At 45.9% G+C, this 21,640-nt stretch overlaps 1 protein-coding gene across 1 annotated transcript in view; it reads right to left on the reverse strand.

Annotated features, from left to right (window-relative positions):
- Nucleotides 1-21,640, reverse strand: part of LOC132567376 (centrosome-associated protein 350-like) — a 78,310-nt gene that overhangs the window by 12,820 nt on the left and 43,850 nt on the right. The window contains 8 exon segments of the mRNA XM_060233050.1: nucleotides 448-644; nucleotides 1,707-1,858; nucleotides 2,664-2,810; nucleotides 5,311-5,398; nucleotides 7,671-7,855; nucleotides 10,418-10,602; nucleotides 18,165-18,322; nucleotides 21,486-21,494. Coding sequence (XP_060089033.1) covers nucleotides 448-644; nucleotides 1,707-1,858; nucleotides 2,664-2,810; nucleotides 5,311-5,398; nucleotides 7,671-7,855; nucleotides 10,418-10,602; nucleotides 18,165-18,322; nucleotides 21,486-21,494 — 1,121 coding nt within the window.

Raw genomic sequence — 21,640 nt, forward strand, 5'->3', positions numbered from 1 at the left:
TTACCATATTTGGGCCATGTAGACTACTCTCAGAGAATTTTGCTTTTACTCATCCAGTATAATCCTAAATGGAAAATTGCATTTTAGTGAGTGTCTCAAATTAACAATTTAGGAATTGTGTGCGCATTTGTGAGAAATACCCCAGATCCTCTTACTGCAGGAAAACTGCACATGAAATTGCACAGATGAGAAAAAGAGTTCTGTATATTTTAGTACTCCTTTGCACAGGTATTTATATCATAAGCTTAAATGAAATCCTTGGAAATAAGTGCCAGTGATGCTACCAGGATATACTTCCCCAAGCAGGATCATAGGAAAAAATCCCTCTAATAGAAACCCAAGGTTGCAGGAGGTCAGTGCATGGACTTTGCTCACGTAGCTGGCACCTCACTGAATGTTGCCTAGGGCTTTAGTTTCCCCCCTCAGGCATCCTTTGATTGTTGCTACCTTTCTGATCATTCTGGTCTCCTGCTGCCATTTTGTTTGCTTTGGTTTCCAGCACTTTTTTGCCCCAAGCAGCCAAGGCATGTCTCTCTATCTGATGAACCTCTGCTTCTTCTGCATCTAGACGGCATTTCCACTGCAGCAGTTCTTCAGCATGCTGGCGCCGCTGCATCAGTTTTTGCTCTCGGTTTGCTAAGAATCTGGGAAAACAAAGCATTAAGAAGTCAACCATGTACATTGATAGCTGTAGCAGCAATATACCCTACCTGTATTCAAGATAGGGTAAATGCAATGAAAAAGTATTTTAAATTCTTTCTGTGACTGCTCATGGAATATAAGCAAAACATACGAAAAAATGCACCTGGCTGACTCAAACTTCTTTCCTAAGTGCACCTCATTGCTAAGGGGTCATGGTCTAATTAATGGTATAACTCTCTGGTAAACAGCTGATAAGTTGACATGCATCCACCTTCATCAATCCAAATTTTATTTCCACTGTCCCAAGCGATAAGAGAGGCATTATTAAACAGGAGTCTGCTGATAATTTAAAGATGAACAAGATTTATTCCTGGATACCCTTCAGGAGTGAAAGGTCACTTTGTCAGATGCTTATTCAACTGGTAGATACATTTATACCCAAAGCTAAAGACAACATAAGGATGGGGGAGCGGAAGGTCTTACAAAAAGAAAGCCCAGTTTATATCTATGCCATAAAAACACAGTGAGTTCCTATGCCATTTATCGCAATATCTTGGTAAAGGATTCAGTTCAGAAGATTTCCATCACATACGAAATTTTTGTGAAACACGAAATAACTTGAACCACTGACAACACAATTTCTGCACACTAAGGCCACTGTGCACCCATAATCTTGGAAACAAATACAAGAGAATTGTTCTTGAGCATCAGAAAGTGTATTTCTTTTTCCTTTCTGTAGGTTGGGATCCAAAGAGCTTCTTATGTGTACTGAACGACTTCTCTGCATGCGTGCACTGGAAGACACCCTCCCCACCTTTCTGGTTATGGTGGCAGCCTGCTGCCTCTTCAGAGACTTTCTCAGTTTTCAAAGATATTTTTGATAGTCTGTCAGAGGGTTAAAAAGTCCCACTGTATGTATGGAAACTGGTGCATATTCCAAAGTTCTATTAACATAATTTCAGAGACTGCTTATGATTGTTTTTTTTTTTAAAAAAACCATTTTTTATGTCTGAAAATTTCACAGTAAGAAAATAATCTCAACCAACAAAAATTAAAATAGTTACTTCTTGTCCACCAGGTTGCCCATTTTCTTTAATTTCTGCATGATGCTACGAGTCTCATCGCTAGAGATAGAAGAAGGGCTGCAGGTCTTTGCATCCACCGGCAGCGGGCTGGAAGAATGAGTTTGTCTTGCATCATCTTCACTAAAATGCTCCTGTCAAAAAGTCAATCAATATCAACAGTGAGAGGAGCATCATATTACACTAGTTCCTAGTGCTGACATTCAGATACTCAAATGGAAAAATGAAAATGCATAGAAATGAAATGGTTATTTTATGGGAAACTGTAGTTTCCGCACAGGTGAAGCACCAACATCTGCTGTAAACTGGCAAATGTATGTAATTGTTTAAGCATTGTGATGTTTTGCAATTTTCCACATATCAATTATTCTCCTTTAATCAATATCTTAATAAAGTGTTACCAAGGCTTATTAGGACTGCCTCCTCTCATATTGTTCAGCCTGCCAGTTAAGTCCTGCTCTTTGCATAGGCTGGACAGATGCTGACCAGAGACAGGGCTTTTCAAGCAGTGGCTTCTTGCCTCTGGAGCCCTTAAGGCTCACCTGGTGCCCATCGTACTGTTCTTTAGGTGCCAGGCTAAAACAGTTCTTTTTGCCAAGGGGATAACTGAGGGGTATCATCTTTTGAAGTCATTTTATTTCTAGCTTGAGGACTGTTAACATTTTAGGCTGCTGAATGCTGCTTTATGATATTTTTCAGGCTTGTTTTTATGTTGATGTTTATGATGACCTTTTTACAGGTCATCTATAGAATTAATCTTGCTCAAAAGAGCAGACTGAGAGTTTTCAAATTTCATTTATTTATTTACAGAAATGTACAGCTCTCCTCTCTGTTCCAGGTAATGTTCATCTTTTTTAGATTTGAGAACTGCAGTGGCACAAAGAACATAAACAGGATAGTTTCCAGAGGTAGGATTCCATCTGTTGCGGTGCACCTTACCAGCTTATTTTCCCCTGCAGCTTTTAGTTTTTCTTGCAGTTTCATAGTAGTTTGGCATATTCGCTCTATCTCTTCTTGCTGCTTGAAGATCAGTTGTCTCTCTTTCTGGGCAGCTTTATTAGCCTCCTGGAGATGCTTAATTTCTGCCTGTACAAGCAAGCACCACAAGACAAACAAAAGGAGTAGCAAAGTTCTCATCTTCACCAGCTTACTGTTTGCTCATTTCCACCCTCCTTTTTTGTTTTGTTTTGTTCTTCATCTACTATTCAACAGATTCTTTCCATCTACTGCTCCTTTTATTCTCCTCTCTATGTATTTTCTTGTATCCACTACAAGTGGTGTTCTACAAAAGCAGTTCCCATCAGTGAGGATGCTCTTCATCCCAGTAAGTACCTTTTAAGGCAAAGGAGTTTGCTGCACTGTATTTTAAGAGCTTTGCAACATAAGGCTTGTGGCTGATTTATAATCCCCTTTTCAGAAGCAACTTTTCTTAATGCTATACCTGTCTTTGGAGACCCTTTCTGCCTTCCCGTCCCCCCTGACATCTCCTCAGCCAGCAAGAGAAAGACTCCCATGCAAAGCAATCCATTTTGCTCTCCTGCTTTTGTGCTATCTAGCAGGTCTGAACAAAGAAGTTGTTTAAAAAAATGCAATCAGGTTTGTTACTTACTTCTAACTAAAAACCTATTCCAAATGCAGCAGCCAGGAAGTTTGTCTGATGATCTGCATATTTACTCAGAAATGTGTCCCACTGGGTTCAATAGGGCTTCCTGCCATGCAGTGTATACAAGATTACAGCCTGAACATATGAAACTGCCTTATACCAAAGAACAGTACAGTATACTGTTCTGAAAGGCAGTGGAAAGTGAGGGTCATATCCATCGGTTGTTTTCAGCCCTCCTACCAAAGATCCTTTTATCCATTCAAAACACATATAGAGATGGAAGTGTCTGAAACTCAGGCCTTGAATTCAGCAGGAGCTCACAGGAGCACAGAACCTTTCTGAGGGTTCCCCCTCTTCCTCACCACCTACCTACCTTGTCCATTGAATAGTAGGTGCCGATACATAACAACCCCTGGATGAGCTCCACCACCTATTTTTCTACAAAACGAACCCTGATGAAACTGAGAACTTTCTGCTTGTGTTCTAGACTACCTTTCCAGACTCAGGACCCCTCTTTAACCAAGATGGGACACGCTGAGCTACAAGTGTCAGGCAGGAAGTCATGTTGTACCATAACACATGATAGGAAAAGGAGAAGCTGAGTTCTAACATCAGTAATATGGGGAATCCCTGTTTCAAGTGGGCATGGAGCACTGGAGGATGGCCTGACAATAGTGGCAGGTGGTCATGACAAGATGTGAGGGGAGGATGGAGAGAGAAAAGGCAAAGGAGAGGTTCTGCAGGAAGTGAGGTTCCTGAGCGTGCCTGCTCTCCCCACCACTGAAGGACCTCACCTCATCCTCCTGCTGCTCCTCTCAGTGAGCACGCAAAGAGAGGCAGAAGGTGTGTTTTTTTACCTCTCTACTAGAAGCAGATCCTTTCAGGGATCCATGATCCACAAGTGAGACCTGACTCACGGGTTATGGCTCTAGATTTAATCTGTAGCTCCTCTCCTTATCTGGATAAGTATCTGAAACAGATACTTGCTGCCAAAATCTGGATATAATCCAGTAGCACCTGATAAATTTTTTTACAGTATTTACACTATCAAGATATAAATTACAATTATTTAAAAAGCTTTTGTCTTGCACGATGCCTCCAAGTGTCTTGCTTTGGAGCTGCTAAGAACTAACTTGCTCTTTGCAGGCCTGCAAATATTTAAATGAATGCTTTAGTTCTTCTTTGGCCCTGATCCAGGGCTTCTCAGGCTTCTTATTTCATCCCTGGTGGCATGAAGACACCAGCTCAGCTTTGCCTCTCAACCACACTAGCTCAAACAGCAGAAGTATCTCAGTCCTGAACTCAGAGATGCCCAGTTTGCTGCTTCAGTGGGAGACCCCCTTCCTCTAGCTGCTCAGCTGAGTAGCAGGAGAAAAATGGGGGAGGGGTGATCACTGGCACCAACATGACATCACTTCCAGTGCAGCCAGAAGTGACATCACTGGCAATGCCCTAGAAATTGGCCAAAACTGAATGGTTAAAGAAGAGACTTTTTGGCCAAATGCTAGAGCATTACTAGCAATGTGACGATGTCATACCCATCACACCTGAAGTGATATCAGTACAGCTTTGGCCGAATGCTACAGCGTCTCCAGCAACAGCTGTACGTTGTCAGTAAGGAGGGCCCTGCTGCCACTGATGAGTCTCCTGCTGATTCAGGAACCCTAGCCTCAAAGCAGTTTTTAGAAGAACAAGAAAAAGAAGATGATATTGGATTTATATATTCTGAATCTCCTTTACCTTCCCCCCCTCCACACACACACAACAGATGCCCTGTGAGGTGGGTGGGGCTGAGAGAGCTCTTACAGCAGCTGCCCTTTCAAGGACAACTCCTACGAGAGCTATGGCTGACCCAAGGCCATTCCAGCAGCTGCAAGTGGAGGAGTGTGGAATCAAACCCAGTTCTCCCAGATAAAAGTCCACGCACTTAGCCACTACACCAAACTGGCTCTCTGTATATCACTGTTCTTTGCAGGCCTTTACCTTTTCCTGCTGCAGCTTCAGAATCAGGCTACGCTGCTTCTTTCGGATAGGTAGCATCTTGTCATCCTCTCCTTTGTCTCTCAAGTGCCTAGGGCAATCAACAGCAGGAGAGTTTCACGTTTTCAACAGTATAACTTGCACCAGTTTTGCATTTTTATATTCCTTTACCAACAACAGAACAATACCATAGCATTCTCTCTTTTTAACAAAACCTGAAATTTACAGTGATAATATACAGAAGCCATGCTGTTGGCTGTTTTATTGCACATATTCTCCCCCTCATGATTCCACTTAGCACATGACATTTTCATTTTGAGACTTTAAAAACACCCAATACTAGAATCCCAGCTCTAAGAAGATACACATAGCTGCACAAGGACATAAAACCATCTGCAACAATGCAGTGTGCAAGTAAAGTGTTACAGATCCAACCGGCAATTTCTTGTGTCTGTAGTAGTCCTGTTTGATTACTATAAAAAAATGAAAGGGGTGGGTTTGCAGTGATGCAGAGTTCCACAAAAAGTTGGTTTTAAGACAATGTAACCCTGCACTTTGTAAGCAGTGTTCCTTCTAAGCTAAGTTAGTGTGTGCAGTAGCACACAACTTTAATACCAGGGGCCCACGAAGTAGAATTTTTGCGCACAAGACTCCAAAGCTTAGAAGGAGCATTGTTTGTAAGCTACCTGATAGTTTGATTCAGTCATACCTTGTATTGTCCTTTGGTTGTCTCATCCTCCAATTTTCCAGCCAGGGAAAAGCTCAGTGCAATACCCCTTCTACGTAGCTGGCAATGTCAGCTGTTCTTGGTAGTGTATAAGCAACAACTCATTTGGGAGTACAGGCTCTTACACCACATCATTCAAGCTTGGACCACAGGTCTATTTGCAGTCATAGTGGTTCAAAGGATCAAAGCATGGAGACTTTGTAGAGCAGGGTTAGCCACCCTTATTATGGGGGGAAGGGATCCTATTCCAGAAAACAGTTGAGGAGATGGAACTATAACTGCAAATTCCACATCTGCTTGCCAGAATCTGTAAAGTTATTGCATCAATTAGATTTTTATCCCATTCCTTCTCCTAGAACCTGCAGATGGTGCACATGACTCTCTCCTCCTCATTTTATCACCACAGCTGTGCTTGGATGTATGTCTGTTCATAGTAAAGGGATTCTCTTAAATCAGGGGTGGTCAAACTTGCTAAATGTAACAGCTACAAGACATGAACATCAGATGTTTGAGATCCACAAGACAGGAATGCAGTCAGGCAGGCAAATAGAGGGGGAGGGAGGGATGGAAAGAAAAGAATTTTAACCTTAAATGCATTCTCCAAGCTGCCGACTGGCTTGGAGAAGTGATTTAAAGAGAAGAATGCCTTCTCCAAGCTGGCTGATGAGGTGGTGGGGGCTTCGAGTGCCATACAATATGTGTGAAAGAGCCACATGTGGCTCCCAAGCTGCAATCTGACCACCCCTGTCTTAAATTGTACTTCCAATGAAATCCACCTCCTTTTCTCCAAGAGCTTTATGGTAGAACAGGACTTGAAACTGGGTGGTTTTGGTGCTAGTCCAACACTCCTACCACTCCTAGTCATTCGTTGGTGACAAGGAGCTTCACAGATAGCAAGCCCTTGGAGGTCTTTGTATCATCGACTAAGGGGAATGTGGGTTGAACGTGCTTCCTAAAAGATTCCCCTTTAACAGTAAGATGGGCTTTTCCAAAATGCACATAGTACACAGTACAATAAAATAACATGATAGGTGCAGGTGAATCCATTGCTTCTTGTAGGTGCAGGGGAATCTATTGCTTCCTTTTTTCACAAGTGGAAAACAGAAGCAAAACTTCTATCCGGGTCCTAGTGGCCCCAGCAAAGTTACTTCAGAACCAGAACACACTCATAGGTATGAGATGACCAACCCTGCTCCAGAACAGCACTTCCTGAAAAATCCCTGTTTAGTTGTTCTTTCATAACTATCAGACATTTTTAAAAGGAGACTGGAAACAGAGACTGATTTTGCACTAGGGCTTGTTCCGGGTGGAGAGCCCTTTTGCCTCCAGCGCTTCTCTTGTTTTCACACAAGCCGCCCCGGAGTTGCAAGCTGGCGCACCACTTTTCCACAGCAAGCAGAAACTGCTTGTAAGAGGATCTCACTTGCTGCAGAAAAGCAACGCAACAACTTGTAGCTCCAGGGCAGCTTATACAAAAAACAGAGGGAAGCGCCAGGAGCAAAAGGGCCTTCCACCCGGAACAAGCCTAGTGCGAAATCGGTCAGAATGTAACTGAGTTGAACCATTTAATATAAATCTCCTGGAGGGACTACTAGTGTTGGTATTACAAACTATCATGTTTCCAGGATTCTCATACTTTTCTTGGTGCTGTAGCCAGGCTAGCTCAGCCTTGGTCTTCGCTTTCAGCGCTTTCTTGCGCAATTGGAGGAGTGAGGACTGATGAGCTGCCCGCATTTCTTCTTCTTTCATGTATTGCTGCACCATTTCCATTGTGAATTTGGAAAAACTGTCTTCACCTCCTGAGAATGGTAGGTTCAGCTCCTGAATTAAGAACACAGTTCAAAATGTTAATTCTCATAGTACAACCTGGAATCCCTTTATTTTTGCCATATATAAAAGCCAGACAAAACTGTCTTTATTAACTTAAGCAATGCCAGGTAACAAAGATGGAGAAGCTCTATTCCATCTGCTAAATAAGGCCAGGAGCTAATAGCGGTACAGACCATGAATTATTAATATAAAAAATTAGAACAAAATGAAGAAAAACACCAAAACATTCATAGTGCCGAAATACAATCTAAGCAACGTTCCCAAGAAGTTTAAAACTGCTAGATTTCGAGCCTACAGCTATGACATCTATGACACCTATGATATTTATATTTTTATAAAATGCACTGTACCATCCATGCTGCATATTCTGATTGTTTGTTGATTGTTTTATTGTTGGATTTTTACTGTTTTATCATGCTTGTGATCCGCCCCGAGCCCATTATGGGGAAAGGCAGACTATAAATCTACTAAAATAAATAAATAAAAAAGACCATATAAAGAACAGATCTGCATTACTAAGTTCAAGTGAACAGGAACTTTTCACGATGGCAGCTGGTTTTTGGCCACTGTGTGACACAGAGTGTTGGACAGGATGGGCCATTGGCCTGACCCAACATGGCTTCTCTTGTGTTCTAATGAACTGCAATTTAAAGCAGGGATGTTATTAAGGAAGAATGCACAAAGACTATTCCTATAGTCAAAAGAAATAAAAAGCCTTAACAGATGACTGATGAAGCTCTTAACACTGCTAAAACAAAGATTTCAGGTTTTCACGGCTGGTAACATCATTAGGGTTTGTAGAATCTTTCGGGATCAAGTGCCGTGTTCTACTGGAGAAAGTTTTCCTTCCAGACGTTTCGTTCTCAGCTGCGGAGAACATCCTCAGTGGCGTTGCAGCCGGAGCAGGCGTTCAGATCTCAATGCACAGCAGCCAAGAAGGTCTGAACGCCTGCTCCGGCTGCAACGCCACTGAGGATGTTCTCCGCAGCTGAGAACGAAACGTCTGGAAGGAAAACTTTCTCCAGTAGAACATGGCACTTGATCCCGAAAGATTCTACAAACCCTAATACTGCTAAAACAGATAAGAAGCAACAGTAAATCAAATCAGAAGACTAAATGCAGTATATCAGTGACTGGCACGCAGAGACAAAGAGAACTATTATAATATCCAATGTAAAGAAATCGAAGAAAACAAAAAGGAAGAACAAGATTCCACAAGATCCAAGAAATCAAGGAGAAATTTTAAGTACAGTTAGGCATTCTGAATGATCATCATGGAAATACACTGACTGAACAAATAAAGAACAACATAATGAAGAACTATACAGAAGAGATGAAAGGATGACAAATTTGTATTTGTAGCACCAAATTAATCTGTTTTAAATTGTTTTACTGATGTTTTAATGCCTAACTAATGTAATAATTTAAATCGAGGTATTTTGTTTGTTTATTATCTACTACCGTAATGCTGTATTTATGTTATATTATGTTATGTGAGCCGCCCTGAGCCTGCTTCGGCGCGGAGGGCGGGATATAAATTAAAAATTATTATTATTATTCTACAAAGCATCTTCTGAAGAACCTCCAGTTTTAGAACGTAAAGTAAAAGCTGCACTCAAAGTAACTGGGAGAACAAATAAACAGTTATTCCAAGCCACAGAAACACAGTTCATAAAAATCTTAACATGAATATGTTACTAAATATGGAAAACAAAACAATGGCCCATAGACTGAAAATGCTCAGTCTACATTCCAGTTCCAAACAAAGGATACATCAAAGACTGCAGCAACTACTGAACTGCAGTAACTACTTCCAAAGACTTCAGTAATGACTTGCAAGTAAAGTGATGTTCAAAATTTTACAACAAAGACTATTACCATATATAGAATGAGAAATTCCAGATGTTCAAACTGGGTTAGTAAAAGGAAGAGGTACTACAGATCATATTGCAAATGTTATGGTACAAGAGCAGGGTGGCCAACGGTAGCTCTCCAGATGTTTTTGCCTACAACTCCCATCAGCCCCAGCCGGTATGGCCAATGGATGGGGCTGATGGGAGTTGTAGGCAAAAACATCTGCAGAGCTACTGTTGGCCACCCCTGTACTAGAGAATTTCAGAAGAAAATCAGCGTATGTTTCATAGATTACTGGAAAGCTTTTGACTGTGTAGATAAATCACAATTGGGTTTTAAAATGAATTAGTGTGCCACAACATCCAATTGTTTTCATGCACAAGAGACTACTGTTAGGCCAGAATATGGAGAAAGAATGGCTTCCAATTGGCAAAAGTGTCAACAGGAAAAGAGGAAGGCCCAACATGAAATGGACTGAAGCCATGGACCTCATTTTGCAAGACCTGAGCAAGGCTGTGAGCGATAGGATGTTTTGGATGTCATTAATTCAAACCATCGCCATATGCTGGAAGTCACTTGACGACACTTAATGCACACATATATCAAAATAAGAATAAAATATATGTAGAAAACAAACAAACCCCTGATCTTTAGGAACTAACCAGAAGAGTCCCAAGCATGTGAGAGCACAAAACTTGCCTTGACAGATGAGAAGGGCATCTTTCTAGAAGAGGCTTCCTGATCAGAATAGTGACCTTGTTTCTTCAAGTTGATCTGGCGGTGACTCTCAGAGGGCAGCAATGACCGGAAGGATTCCTCTTCCATCTCATCTTCTGTCATGGAATCAAATTTCAGGGAATATTCTGTTGCAACAGAAGGTGGATCTGAAGAGGAAGATTTATTCTCAAGGGAAAGCAAGAAGGGCCATGAAGCAGGGTTTGTCTCTATGCAGGAACACACAGCTTAACAAATGAGCAATCTGTGCATGGGTTCCTTAAGTCCATGGTCCAAACTATACTGTGCAAGTGTGAATAACTACACAATGTAATAGCAGACTACCTGGCTTGTAAGTGGACAACAAAAGTCACACAATGGAGCCACCCACGAAAAGGGTGAGATCTCTACCAATACGAGGGACTCCTCAGGTATCTGGAAAAATACAACTTTGTAAATTGATTAAATGGATAAGAGTGGGAAAAGCCTGCTGAGGCATAAACATGGTCTCAGTGGGCATTACTTAAAGGAAAAAAGAAGTGGTGGAGAAAAAAATCAGCTAGCTCAAGACCCTGCACATCTACTGAATTCCAGAGGGACTGAAATGTTGAGGGGTGGGATTTTCAAATTGCTTCTGCCCTCCTGTGATTCCTTGCAGACTCCCATCTTGTCAGATTTAACATCCAACTACAGGGTCCTAATTAGGGCCAAACCTTCCTTGCTTCTTCCTTTCAGCTATATTGGGGTACCACGTAATACAAAGAGGAGCTGCAACCGACACACTGCAGCTCTTAAACTTCACAAGACAGCTAGTTTTTGTCCGCTACACAGCCCTGATATTATTGCCTGTTAAAACTCTTTCATTTTGCTTCATAAAATTTAACAGAAGCCACTGAGAACCAAACCTGCCCCTAACTACATTGCCCTACCCTGAATGTGACAAGCAGAAGGAATCTAAGACACAGCCTGCAGTGCCTTGCACAATATAAACAGGTTGCTTACCTGTAACTGATGATCTTCGAGTGGTCATCTGTGCAGTCACACACATGGGTCTTGCCGCAGGCAACGGATCCATACCTCGGAGCTCCAATAGCTCGTCTATAACGTCTTTTGGCGCGCTTTCCTCCCGCTCTGGGGAGCAGGCAGCGACCGCGCATGCCTGGAGCGGGGGGAGAGCGCCCATTCCACTCAGTTTCTTCCAGCCGCCGCCGGCACTGACACTATACAAGGTTAAGCAACAATTACAAGAGGCCAGCAGCGGGGAAGGCTGGGTGAGCGTGTGTGACTGCACAGATGACCACTCGAAGATCATCAGTTACAGGTAAGCAACCTGTTTATCTTCTTCGTGGTCTCTGTGCAGTCCCACACATGGGTGACTAGCCAGCTAGATGACCTGGAGGAGGGTGCTGGTAAAAAAGAAAGTTAGTCACAGGAAGCAATCAGATCACATGCAATCACCCATCATGCGACATGGTATGCAGCATAAAGATGGAAGCAGATGCACTCACCCCTGGCTTCAGTGGAAGATGGATCTGAGGACCGCTTGACCGAAGGAGGCGTCACGTCTCGCACGAACGTCTAGCGCATAATGGGAGACGAACGTGGATGGAGAGGACCAGGATGCAGCCGCACAAATGTCCTCTAGAGAAACGCCTTGCAGAAAGGCCGAAGACGTCGAGACCGCTCTAGTAGAGTGAGCCTTAAGGCCTTCGGGCAAAGGCTGTTTAGCCAGTTCGTAGCACAACCTGATGGCACTGACTACCCACTTCGACAGACGTTGGGTAGAAATTTTAAGACCCTTGTGAGGGTTCCCATAGGCCACAAACAAGTTAGGGTCCTTACGGAAAGGTTGTGTACGGTCAAGGTAGAAGGATAAAGCCCTTCTAACGTCCAAGGAATGTAGGGCTCGTTGTCCCTGGTCGGATGGGTTGGAGAAAAAGGTTGGTAGAGAAGTAGAGGTTGATAGGTGGAACTGGGAGACAACCTTAGGCAGGAACGCAGGGTCCGGTCTCAAAACAACTTTGTCCTTGTGGAAAATGGTGTAGGGAGGATCGTAGCGGAAGGCGCATAAGTCACTTGCCCGTTTGCCCGAGGTAAGGGCTACGAGTAATGCTGTCTTCCAGGAAAGAAGGTTGAGGTCTATGGTGGCCATAGGCTCAAAAGGGGCTTTCATCAGGCAGGAAAGGACTAACGATAAACTCCAAGTCGGAACAAAGGGCTTAACAGGTGGGTTGAGGTGCAACATGCCCTTAAGAAAGGACTTTGATAAAGGATGGGAGAACACAGTCTTGCCATCAATCGGATTGTGGAAAGCAGAAACTGCAGAAAGGTGAACCTTCAAGAAAGAATAACAGAGTCCCGATTTCTGTAGAGAAAGCAGGTAGTCCAGGATTAGGTTAAGTGGTGCCGATTCCGGCTGCAGATGAGAAGATGTCGCAAAGGAACAGAAGCGCTTCCATTTACGCTGATAAAGTCTCGTGGAAGGCTTCCTTGCGTTGAGGATGATATTGGCTACCTCTGTTGAGAGGTAGGTGGATGTATCCTCCAGGCAGCCAGGGCCAGGACTCGAGGGTTGTGATGAAGAACCTGACCGTTGGCTTGAGAGAGGAGGTCGCCCGCAGGAGGAAGCCGGCAGTAAGTGTGGCGTGACAGTTGAAGGAGCCTCGTGAACCACGGTTGCCGAGGCCACCATGGCGCAATGAGGATGCAGTCTGTGCCATCCCGAGCTATTTTCACCAACACACGTGTCAGAAGGGGGGTCGGTGGAAAGAAGTAGTGAAGGGGACCTGTCCAGTTGTGCAGAAATGCGTCGTTGCCCCTCCTGCAATAAAACTGAGGACACTTGGCATTGTCCCTGGATGCAAAGGCGTCCACCTTGGGTGTTCCGAAGCAACGGAAGATGCGCCGAAGGTAGGTCGGATTGATGGACCATTCGTGGTCGTCTATGCGAATTCTGCTGAGGGAGTCGGCCAGAATATTCTCCACACCGGGAAGATGAATGGCAGTCATGAATATGTTGTGCTTGACACACCATTCCCAGAGCAGTACAGCTATACGGCAGAGACGGAGGGATCTGGTGCCCCCTTGCTTGTTTATGTAATAAACAGTTGCCATATTGTCCGTAGAGATCTGAACATGCTGGCCCCTTATTAGTGGAAGAAATGATTGAAGAGCTCTGTGCACCGCAATCAGTTCTAAGCAGTTTATATGCATGAGGCTCTCGGCGGTCGTCCAAAGCCCTCTGACAGTTTTGTCCTCTAGGTGGGCTCCCCATCCCCACTTGGAGGAATCTGTTGTTATCGTGGCCGTCGGGGAAGTCGGTAGAAACGGCTTGCCCTCGAGGAGATTGTTGGGTACAGTCCACCACGTGAGAGATAGAAGCGCTCTCTGTGGAACAGTGAGAACAGCTTGCGGTTGCGTTTGAGGGTGGTAGGCTCGAACAAACCAGATCTGTAGTTGTCGCATTCGCAGTCTGGCAAAATGAAGGACAGATGTCGTAGCGGCCATAAGGCCCAGCAGGCGTTGGATTGTGAACGCAGACTGACGAGGTTGTTGTTGAACTGACTTGGCTAGGGCAATGATAGTGTGTGCCCGATCCTCGGGGAGAAAGGCTCGATGCAGGGAGGTGCAGAGAAGGGCGCCTATAAACTTGAGGTCCTGGGTAGGTGTGAGGTGCGATTTTGATGCATTCACGCGAAGGCCCAGGGAGCTCAGAAGAGTGAGAGCTGTGTCGAGGTTGTGCTCCAATTGCTGTTGCGTCGGGGCCACAAGAAGCCAGTCGTCGATGTATGGGAAGACTGGGATGTTCCGAGTGCGAAGCGCAGCTGCCACAACCGCCATGCACTTGGTAAACACACGGGGCGCAGTGGAAAGGCCGAAAGGTAGGGACACATATTGGTAGTGGTCCCGGCCCATGGCAAACCGCAGATACTTCCGATGTTGAGGTCGAATGGTCACATGGAAGTAAGCGTCCTGAAGATCTAGGGAAGCCATCCAGGAATTCCTGGGAATAAGGGGCAGGATGGACTGCAGGGAGATCATTCTGAACTTCCTGTATGCGATGTGCTTGTTGAGCTTCCTTAGATCTAGAATGGGACGCCTTCCTCCATCCCTCTTGGGAACTAGGAAGTATCTTGAATAGAAGCCTGTCCCCCGATGTAGGGGGGGGACGGGCTCTATGGCTTCCTTGTGGAGCAAGTCCAGAATCTCCTGACGGAGGAGAGGAGACGGAGGGGTAGCTATGAAATAGTGGTGGCGAGGTGGAGAAATGAACTCGATTGCGTAACCTAGACGCACGATGGTCAGCACCCAGGAGTCGGTTGTTATCGAGTTCCAAGTGGGAAGGAATGGTGACAGACGTGTGTGGAAAAACGGTTCGGGAAAGTCAAAGAGACTGTTTAGAAGGAAGGGAGGACTTTTTAGGCTGTTGTGACCGCGGCCTTTGTTGAAACTGAGGTTTCTGCTGGCCAGTCTTTCTCTTCCAGAAATCATTACGCTTAGGTGACCTTTGACGCCTTTGAAATGATGGTCTCCAGGGTTTTGCACGGTTGGATTGCTGGGAGAACGGTTGGGAGACTCCCAAGCGCTTAGCACGCTTGCGGCCGTCATCCACCGAGGCGAGGACCTCGTCAGTAGAAGCATGGAAAAGGCCGAGGCCATCGAAGGGGAGGTCTTCGATCTTTTGTTTAATGTCCGGTTGTAAATTTGTGGACCTTAGCCAGGCGTGGCGGCGTAAGGCAACAGAGGACGCAAAGACCCTGGAAGAGCAGGAGACAGCATGGCGTATGGTGTTGATCTGTTGCTTCGACACTCTAGACAGCTCTGATACCAAGCCGGAGGCCGTTCTTTGGGAGGTTTCAGGAAGGGCGGGAATAAGAGGTGTAAATTGGTTGGCCAAGTTGAAGACATAAGCCGAAAAGTAGGCTAGATAATTGTTCAGTTTAGAATTTGTGGAGGCAAGGTTGAATATCTTCCTGGCCAGGGTGTCTAATTTCCTGCCTTCACGGTCAGGAGGTGTCGGATGTCTGGATGGCTTAGCCTTAGTGGCTGAGTGCACAATAATAGAGTTGGGTGCCGGATGAGAAGCAAGAAATTTAGCCTCAGGAGCGTGAACTCTGTAGAGAGAGTCAAAGCGTTTAGCGGTAGGAGGGACCGAGGCAGGTTTGTCCCAGGTTTCGCGGAGGCCTTCGAGGTGCACCGGAAGCATAGGGAGCAATGAGCCAGGTGGAAAGTCCGTTTGCACGAGGTCGTGTACAACGTCAGAGACCTTAGGTGAGTCCGATGGAAGAGTAATGTTGAGGGCTTCGGCCATGGTGGTGATTAGATGGAGATAGGCCTTGGACGCATCTGATGGAGAGAGTCGGGGCTGTGGTACCGAGTCCGAGACTACCGAGTCAGGACGGTCCTCGGAGTCTGACGATGCTGACGATTCGGGGTCGGAACGAGAATCCTCACCCGAAGGAGGGTGTGGAGGCCGGATCGGGTCCGAAGGAACGGTCTTAGGCTTTACCGTCTGAGCAGGTTGGTCTGTAGGAGTGGAGACCGGAGGAGCAATCGAAGCCGAGGCTGATGGAGTGCGCGGTCTAGCGTCCTCTGCCTGGTAGGGGTCCCGGGATCGCTGTAGATCGGAGTGACGTACGCATTCCCGAAGCCTATCACGGAGTCGAGGGGAATAACGAGAGTAATCAGGCTCTCGGATCCGATCTTGAGGATAAGCATGTTCTCGGGTCCGATCTTGATCGCGGGATCGAGAAGAGAGGTCACGGTCGAAACCACGGGGCCGTGGCTCTCGGATCCGATCTCGGGAGTAATCATGTTCAAGGTTCCGATCGTGATCCCGGGGTCGAGGAGAAGAGAGGTCACGGTCGAAACCACGGGCCCGTGGAGAATCGCGGAGTCGTCGGGAGAAGTCACGGAGTCGATCACGGGGTCTAGGAGAGTCCTCGTAGCGGTACGGGGAATAACCTGAACCCTCCATAGATGGAGACCGAGAAGGACGATGGAAACGAGAGTAGTGACGGTCGTATCTGGGAGTGGCGTAGTAGTCGCGATAATAATCCGAGGAGTCGGAGTCTCGGCGCCGACGTGGCGATCTGGAGCGGTCCTTGAGAGGCGGCGACCGGGATCGGGCTCGACGTGAGGGTGAACGAGAGCGACCCTTGTTTGAGGCCTGAGCGGCCGAGTCCTTGTACAGGGGAGAAATCCCGATGTCTCGGAAGGATCCGATCCGAAGCGGAGGTTTAAGGTAGGTCTGGGTAGACTCGGTGGTGAGATCGGGTTCTAGAAAGTCGGTCGGGACCACGCTGTGTACCGAAGGCGAACGAGAGTGGACTGGTATAACCTCCACTGCTGTGGATGAGTGAGGTGTCAGTTGGGGCATGTCGGTGATGACGTCCGACGGAGCCGACAACTCAGGCGGAAGAGCGGGTTGTGTTGGAGTCGCAGGATCCATAGACGTCGATGTCGAGACTGGAGCCTGAGGCTTCTTAGGAGCCGAGTGCGAGTGGAGTTTCCTCGGAGCCGAATCGGCCGATCCGGAATGACGAGGTTTTTTGTGCGCCGGATCCGTAGATTCCAAATGGCGCGATTTCTTCGAAGCCTTATGGCCAGTCTCGGCGTGCTTCGATGACTTTTTATCGGACTTGTGCTTCTGTTTGGAGAGAGACACGTCCGTAGAAGCCGAATCTCCCGCTTGTTGTTGGGGAGGCGGCGAGTCCGACGCGGGCATAGCCCTTAGGGACAACTCAATCAGGAAACTCCGGAGCCTTGCCGCACGGTTTTTCCGGGCCTGCTTTCCGAAGTTCGCACAATGAGGGCAGGAATCGACTCGGTGAGATTCCCCCAAGCAAAAAAGGCAGTGGCTGTGGCCGTCCGAAGAAGGGATTTTGGTCCCACAGCGCGTGCACTTTTTGAAGGTAACTTTCCCTTCCATGCGCTCCGGACAAGGGAGGGGGGGGAAGGGAGAAAAGGGGAAAAATAGCGCAGAAACGGGTTTTTTTTTTTTTTTTTTAGATTTTTCGGGACGGAAGGAGAAGATATAAGAAAAAGAAATACGATACCAGGTGAAGGAAAAAAGGTCGAAAGGATGAGGTAATGGACGAGCTAAGGAGGAACGCAGCGAGGAAGGTGTTGTCCGGGCGGCGGTAGGAAAGAAACTGGGTGGAATGGGCGCTCTCCCCCCGCTCCAGGCATGCGCGGTCGCTGCCTGCTCCCCAGAGCGGGAGGAAAGCGCGCCAAAAGACGTTATAGGCGAGCTATTGGAGCTCCGAGGTATGGATCCGTTGCCTGCGGCAAGACCCATGTGTGGGACTGCACAGAGACCACGAAGAAGATCCATGTTTACAGAAAAGTCTACACAATGCTGTAGGGGCTAAATCAATGTTTTACATTTTAAAAAAGCCAATGGTTTCCAGGAAAAACGAGAGAACAATCAGCTAGCCAATGGCCGGGGGTGGCAAACCAAATGGGCACAGTGTCAGATATCAGGCTGCTGTTCCCAAGCAGTCAAATGTTTCCAAAAAAATAATTTAGGATAACCTAAATCATGCAGAAAACACGTAACAAGTGGTAAAACTTTTCTCTGGCTGTTTCACTTGCAGACACAAATGAAACAGCCAGAGAAAAGTTTTACCACTTGTTACGTGTTTTCTGCATGATACAGACACAAACACCACTGACAGAGGCAGGGACGGAACACAAATAGTCCTTTAGCAGCGCTTATCTGAGTACTTGCCTCTCTTGTCTGGGCTGGATGGAACGCTATTACTCTGTAGGGAATCGTTCACAGCTGTCAGACTTTCTTCCTCAATAGAACCATTGGATTTTTCACGATAGGAAACTGCTTTGGTCTCCATGGAAAATGGAACAAATGGACTTCCCTGGCGACTGCTGCTTTATGAAAAGATATAACAGAAGGGTGCAGATGAATTACTAGGACTGCAAAGTTAAGACTGAAGCAAATTGTAGAGGGATGGTCAAAGAATATACATCTATTGTTACACTCAAAGGAGGCAGTTTGCTCTCTCTCGTCAAGAACTACAAGAAAGGCTACAGTTAATCTGAAATTCTGAGTTGCTGTCAAATTGGCACGAAACATAAAGTACCTTCAGCAGGACTTTTTTTGATCAGGAATGCACAAGAACGCAATTCCGACTGGCTTGGTGTCACAGGGACCAGGGTGTGGCCTGTTGAGCTTTTGTGTGAAACAGTGATGTCAGGGGGTGTGGCATAATATGCAAATGAGTTCCTGCTGGGCTTTTCCTACAAAAAAAGCCCTGAGCTTAACCAATGTAATATGTTAGACAAACTAGGGGTATGAAAAAAAAAATTAACCAATATTTTTTGATGTGAGTATATTGCCCCCCCCAAAAGGGGATTCCCCCCCAAATTCCTCAATTTCAAGGTCAGTACAATATTTGGATCTGGAATATTTTGGAAATCCCATTTTTGGGGGGTCCAATAGACCCAAGAAGAAGAAGAAAACGAAAAAATTGTACACCTGAGGCTGTGCCAGCAGGGAGTAGTGGTCAGTTTCCTGCTGGCACAGTTGATCCTCGGGCTGGCCTCTAGTGCAGCCTGGTTTAAACAAGACTGCATAGGGAACCAGCCTGAAGCTGTGCAGGCGAGATGTGATCGCTCTCCATCAGCACAGCTGATTCTCAGACTGTCTTCTGCAGTCTCTTTAAATGTTAAAGGGACTGCAGCAGTAGCCTGTCAAACAGCTGAGAGGCAGGAGCAATCTGTTTCAGCCTCTGTGCTGTTTTTCAGATCTACTGGTAATTTCCAAATATATCCAGGTCCCCCCGCCCCCCAAAAAATACCAGATACATTTGGGATGCTGAAATATACAAGAAAAATACCGATGAAGTATTTTTCAGGTATATTTTTGGTTTGGGTAGATCTGAACGTACACTCCTAAGACAAGCTGTGATTTAACAGCTATGTATTGTACATCAAATGCTTGAAAACACGCAAGTCCTGTTCCAGGGAGAATTGAGTCTCTAGTGGGCTACCAAACATGGCATGAACTATATTTGAAGGCTTGTATTCTATCACTCTATAAAGCCAAGTTTGAAGCCTTCTTCCTGTCCAAGGAACATTCCTCCAACACATGATTTTTCTCTTGGTGGAAGAGACAATTCAGTTGAATGAAAGCTGAAACACTCTGGCAGTATGGCCTACTCAGGACAGAATTGCCAGCTCTGAGCTGGGAAATACCTGGAGACTTTGGGGGGTGGAGTCTGAGGATGGGGGAGGGGTGGAGGAGGGGAAGGACTTCAATGGAATATAATAGCTTTGAGTCCACCTCCTAAAGTGGCCGTTTTCTCCAGGTGAATTGATCTCTGTCACCTGGAGATCAGTTGAAATCCCAGGAGATCTCCAGCCACCATCTGGAGGTTGGCAACCTTATCCTACTCTCTTTCCAGATACATTTCACCAACCTCCAGGTGAAGTCTGGAGAGCCCCAGGAATTACAGCTGATTGACAAGGCTACAGAGATCAATTCCCCTGTATAAAATGGCTGCTTTGGAAGGTAGGTCCTATGACAGTAATGCCTTCCCAAACTCCACCACCCAGGCTCTATCCCAAATCTCCATGCTGGTCTAGGCCCTGCTCAGTCCCCAGCTACAAACCTGCTCCCAGTTCCAACCCTGAAAGGCAGTCCAGAAGAATACTATAATTTTATATCCAAGCTAGAGTGAATGACTGTCTGGAACAGAGCCAGTTTGGTGTAGTGGTTAAGTGTGTGCGGACTCTTATCTGGGAGAACCGGGTTTGATTCCCCACTCCTCCACTTACAGCTGCTGGAATGGCCTTGGGTCAGCCATAGCTATTGCAGGAGTTGTCCTTGAAAGGGCAGCTGCTGTGAGAGCCCTCTCAGCCCCACCTGCCTCACAGGGTGTCTGTTGTGGGGGGAGAAGATATAGGAGATTGTAAGCCGCCCTGAGTCTCTGATTCAGAGAGAAGGGCGGGGTATAAATCTGCAATTCTTCTTCTTCATTGAAAAGTTCTCTGTAGTTATGTTCCCAGGGTGGTAAAACAAATAGCATATACCCTCTTCCTGCCCCAGGTCTACACTGACATCTTTAACAAAAATCTTCAAGCTGCTGAAATGACAGATAGCGCAATCCTCAAATAATGCGCTTGAAAAATCAATTGACCCTGCTCATAATGCCCAGTTTTCTTGAGTGGATGCCCAGTACTCCCAAATTGCTTACACATTTGCAATTGGAACGTGTTCTAATTGGAGTGTATATACAATTTTTGCATCTCTGTAGTCAGCTGCATTCATTAGCACACCAAGCAGCTGGATAGTTGTTGCTTTGACACATACTCAGAACTAACAGGCTCAAGAAATCATGGTGCATGAAATGCAGAAAGCACTGTACAGTTGCTGTTGTGGAACAGCCAGGCCCTGCAGACGGCCCTGACTCCTCTGATGAAGAACAACGGTGTTATGTATGTGGACTCATGTGAGAACTGAGTCCTGCTTGGCTCATTGGAGCCTGATGACCAGAGCTTGGGGACTTGGGAACAATGCTCCAATCATGGCCCCCTGCTAGTTTTAATAGACCAATCAAATGCTTGTGCGGGAACACGGGTGCGTATATAGTTGGCCCCGTTGGCCCAATTTAGTAGTCTTATGCTTAGCCTGGATTATGCTGAAATGAATAAAGAGCTGATGTTGCATTACCACTTCGCCTCATCATTGCATAGAACCCACTATATTATAAACGGGATTCCGTATCTATCAGCCACTAGCCAGAAGCTGCTAAGCAGACAAGGAATCACAGCTAGGAGGTTATGAGAAGGTGCCCTATCTCCTCTAGGATCGCCAGGTCTGCAAGAACATTGGTGCAGGTGAAGAGGGGATTGACAGTCCTGATGTCAGTCAGTACACCTCAGAGCTCAGCACCAGAAATCAGCTGTAGAGGAAGGAGGAATATCACCAGAGGAGACGTGAAGCAGCTGTTGCAGGTATGATGTAGGGCTGGAAGCCATAAAAGTACGGTGGAGGAGCCCTTCAGCTTGGCTTCAACATGTTCCCTGTGACCTGCTGCTGCTGTATCAGGCTTGCTTTTCAGAAAACTGACCTGAGCCAGCTTAGACAACTATTGTACAATTTATGGACTCTGTTTATTAAACTCTGGCATCCTGCCTCTGATAACCAGCTCCTGTTATCTGTCTGAGTTGACTCTGGCACCTGCC

The sequence above is a fragment of the Heteronotia binoei genome, chromosome 2, assembly GCF_032191835.1.
Source record: "Heteronotia binoei isolate CCM8104 ecotype False Entrance Well chromosome 2, APGP_CSIRO_Hbin_v1, whole genome shotgun sequence".
Taxonomy (NCBI): Eukaryota; Metazoa; Chordata; class Lepidosauria; order Squamata; family Gekkonidae; genus Heteronotia; species Heteronotia binoei.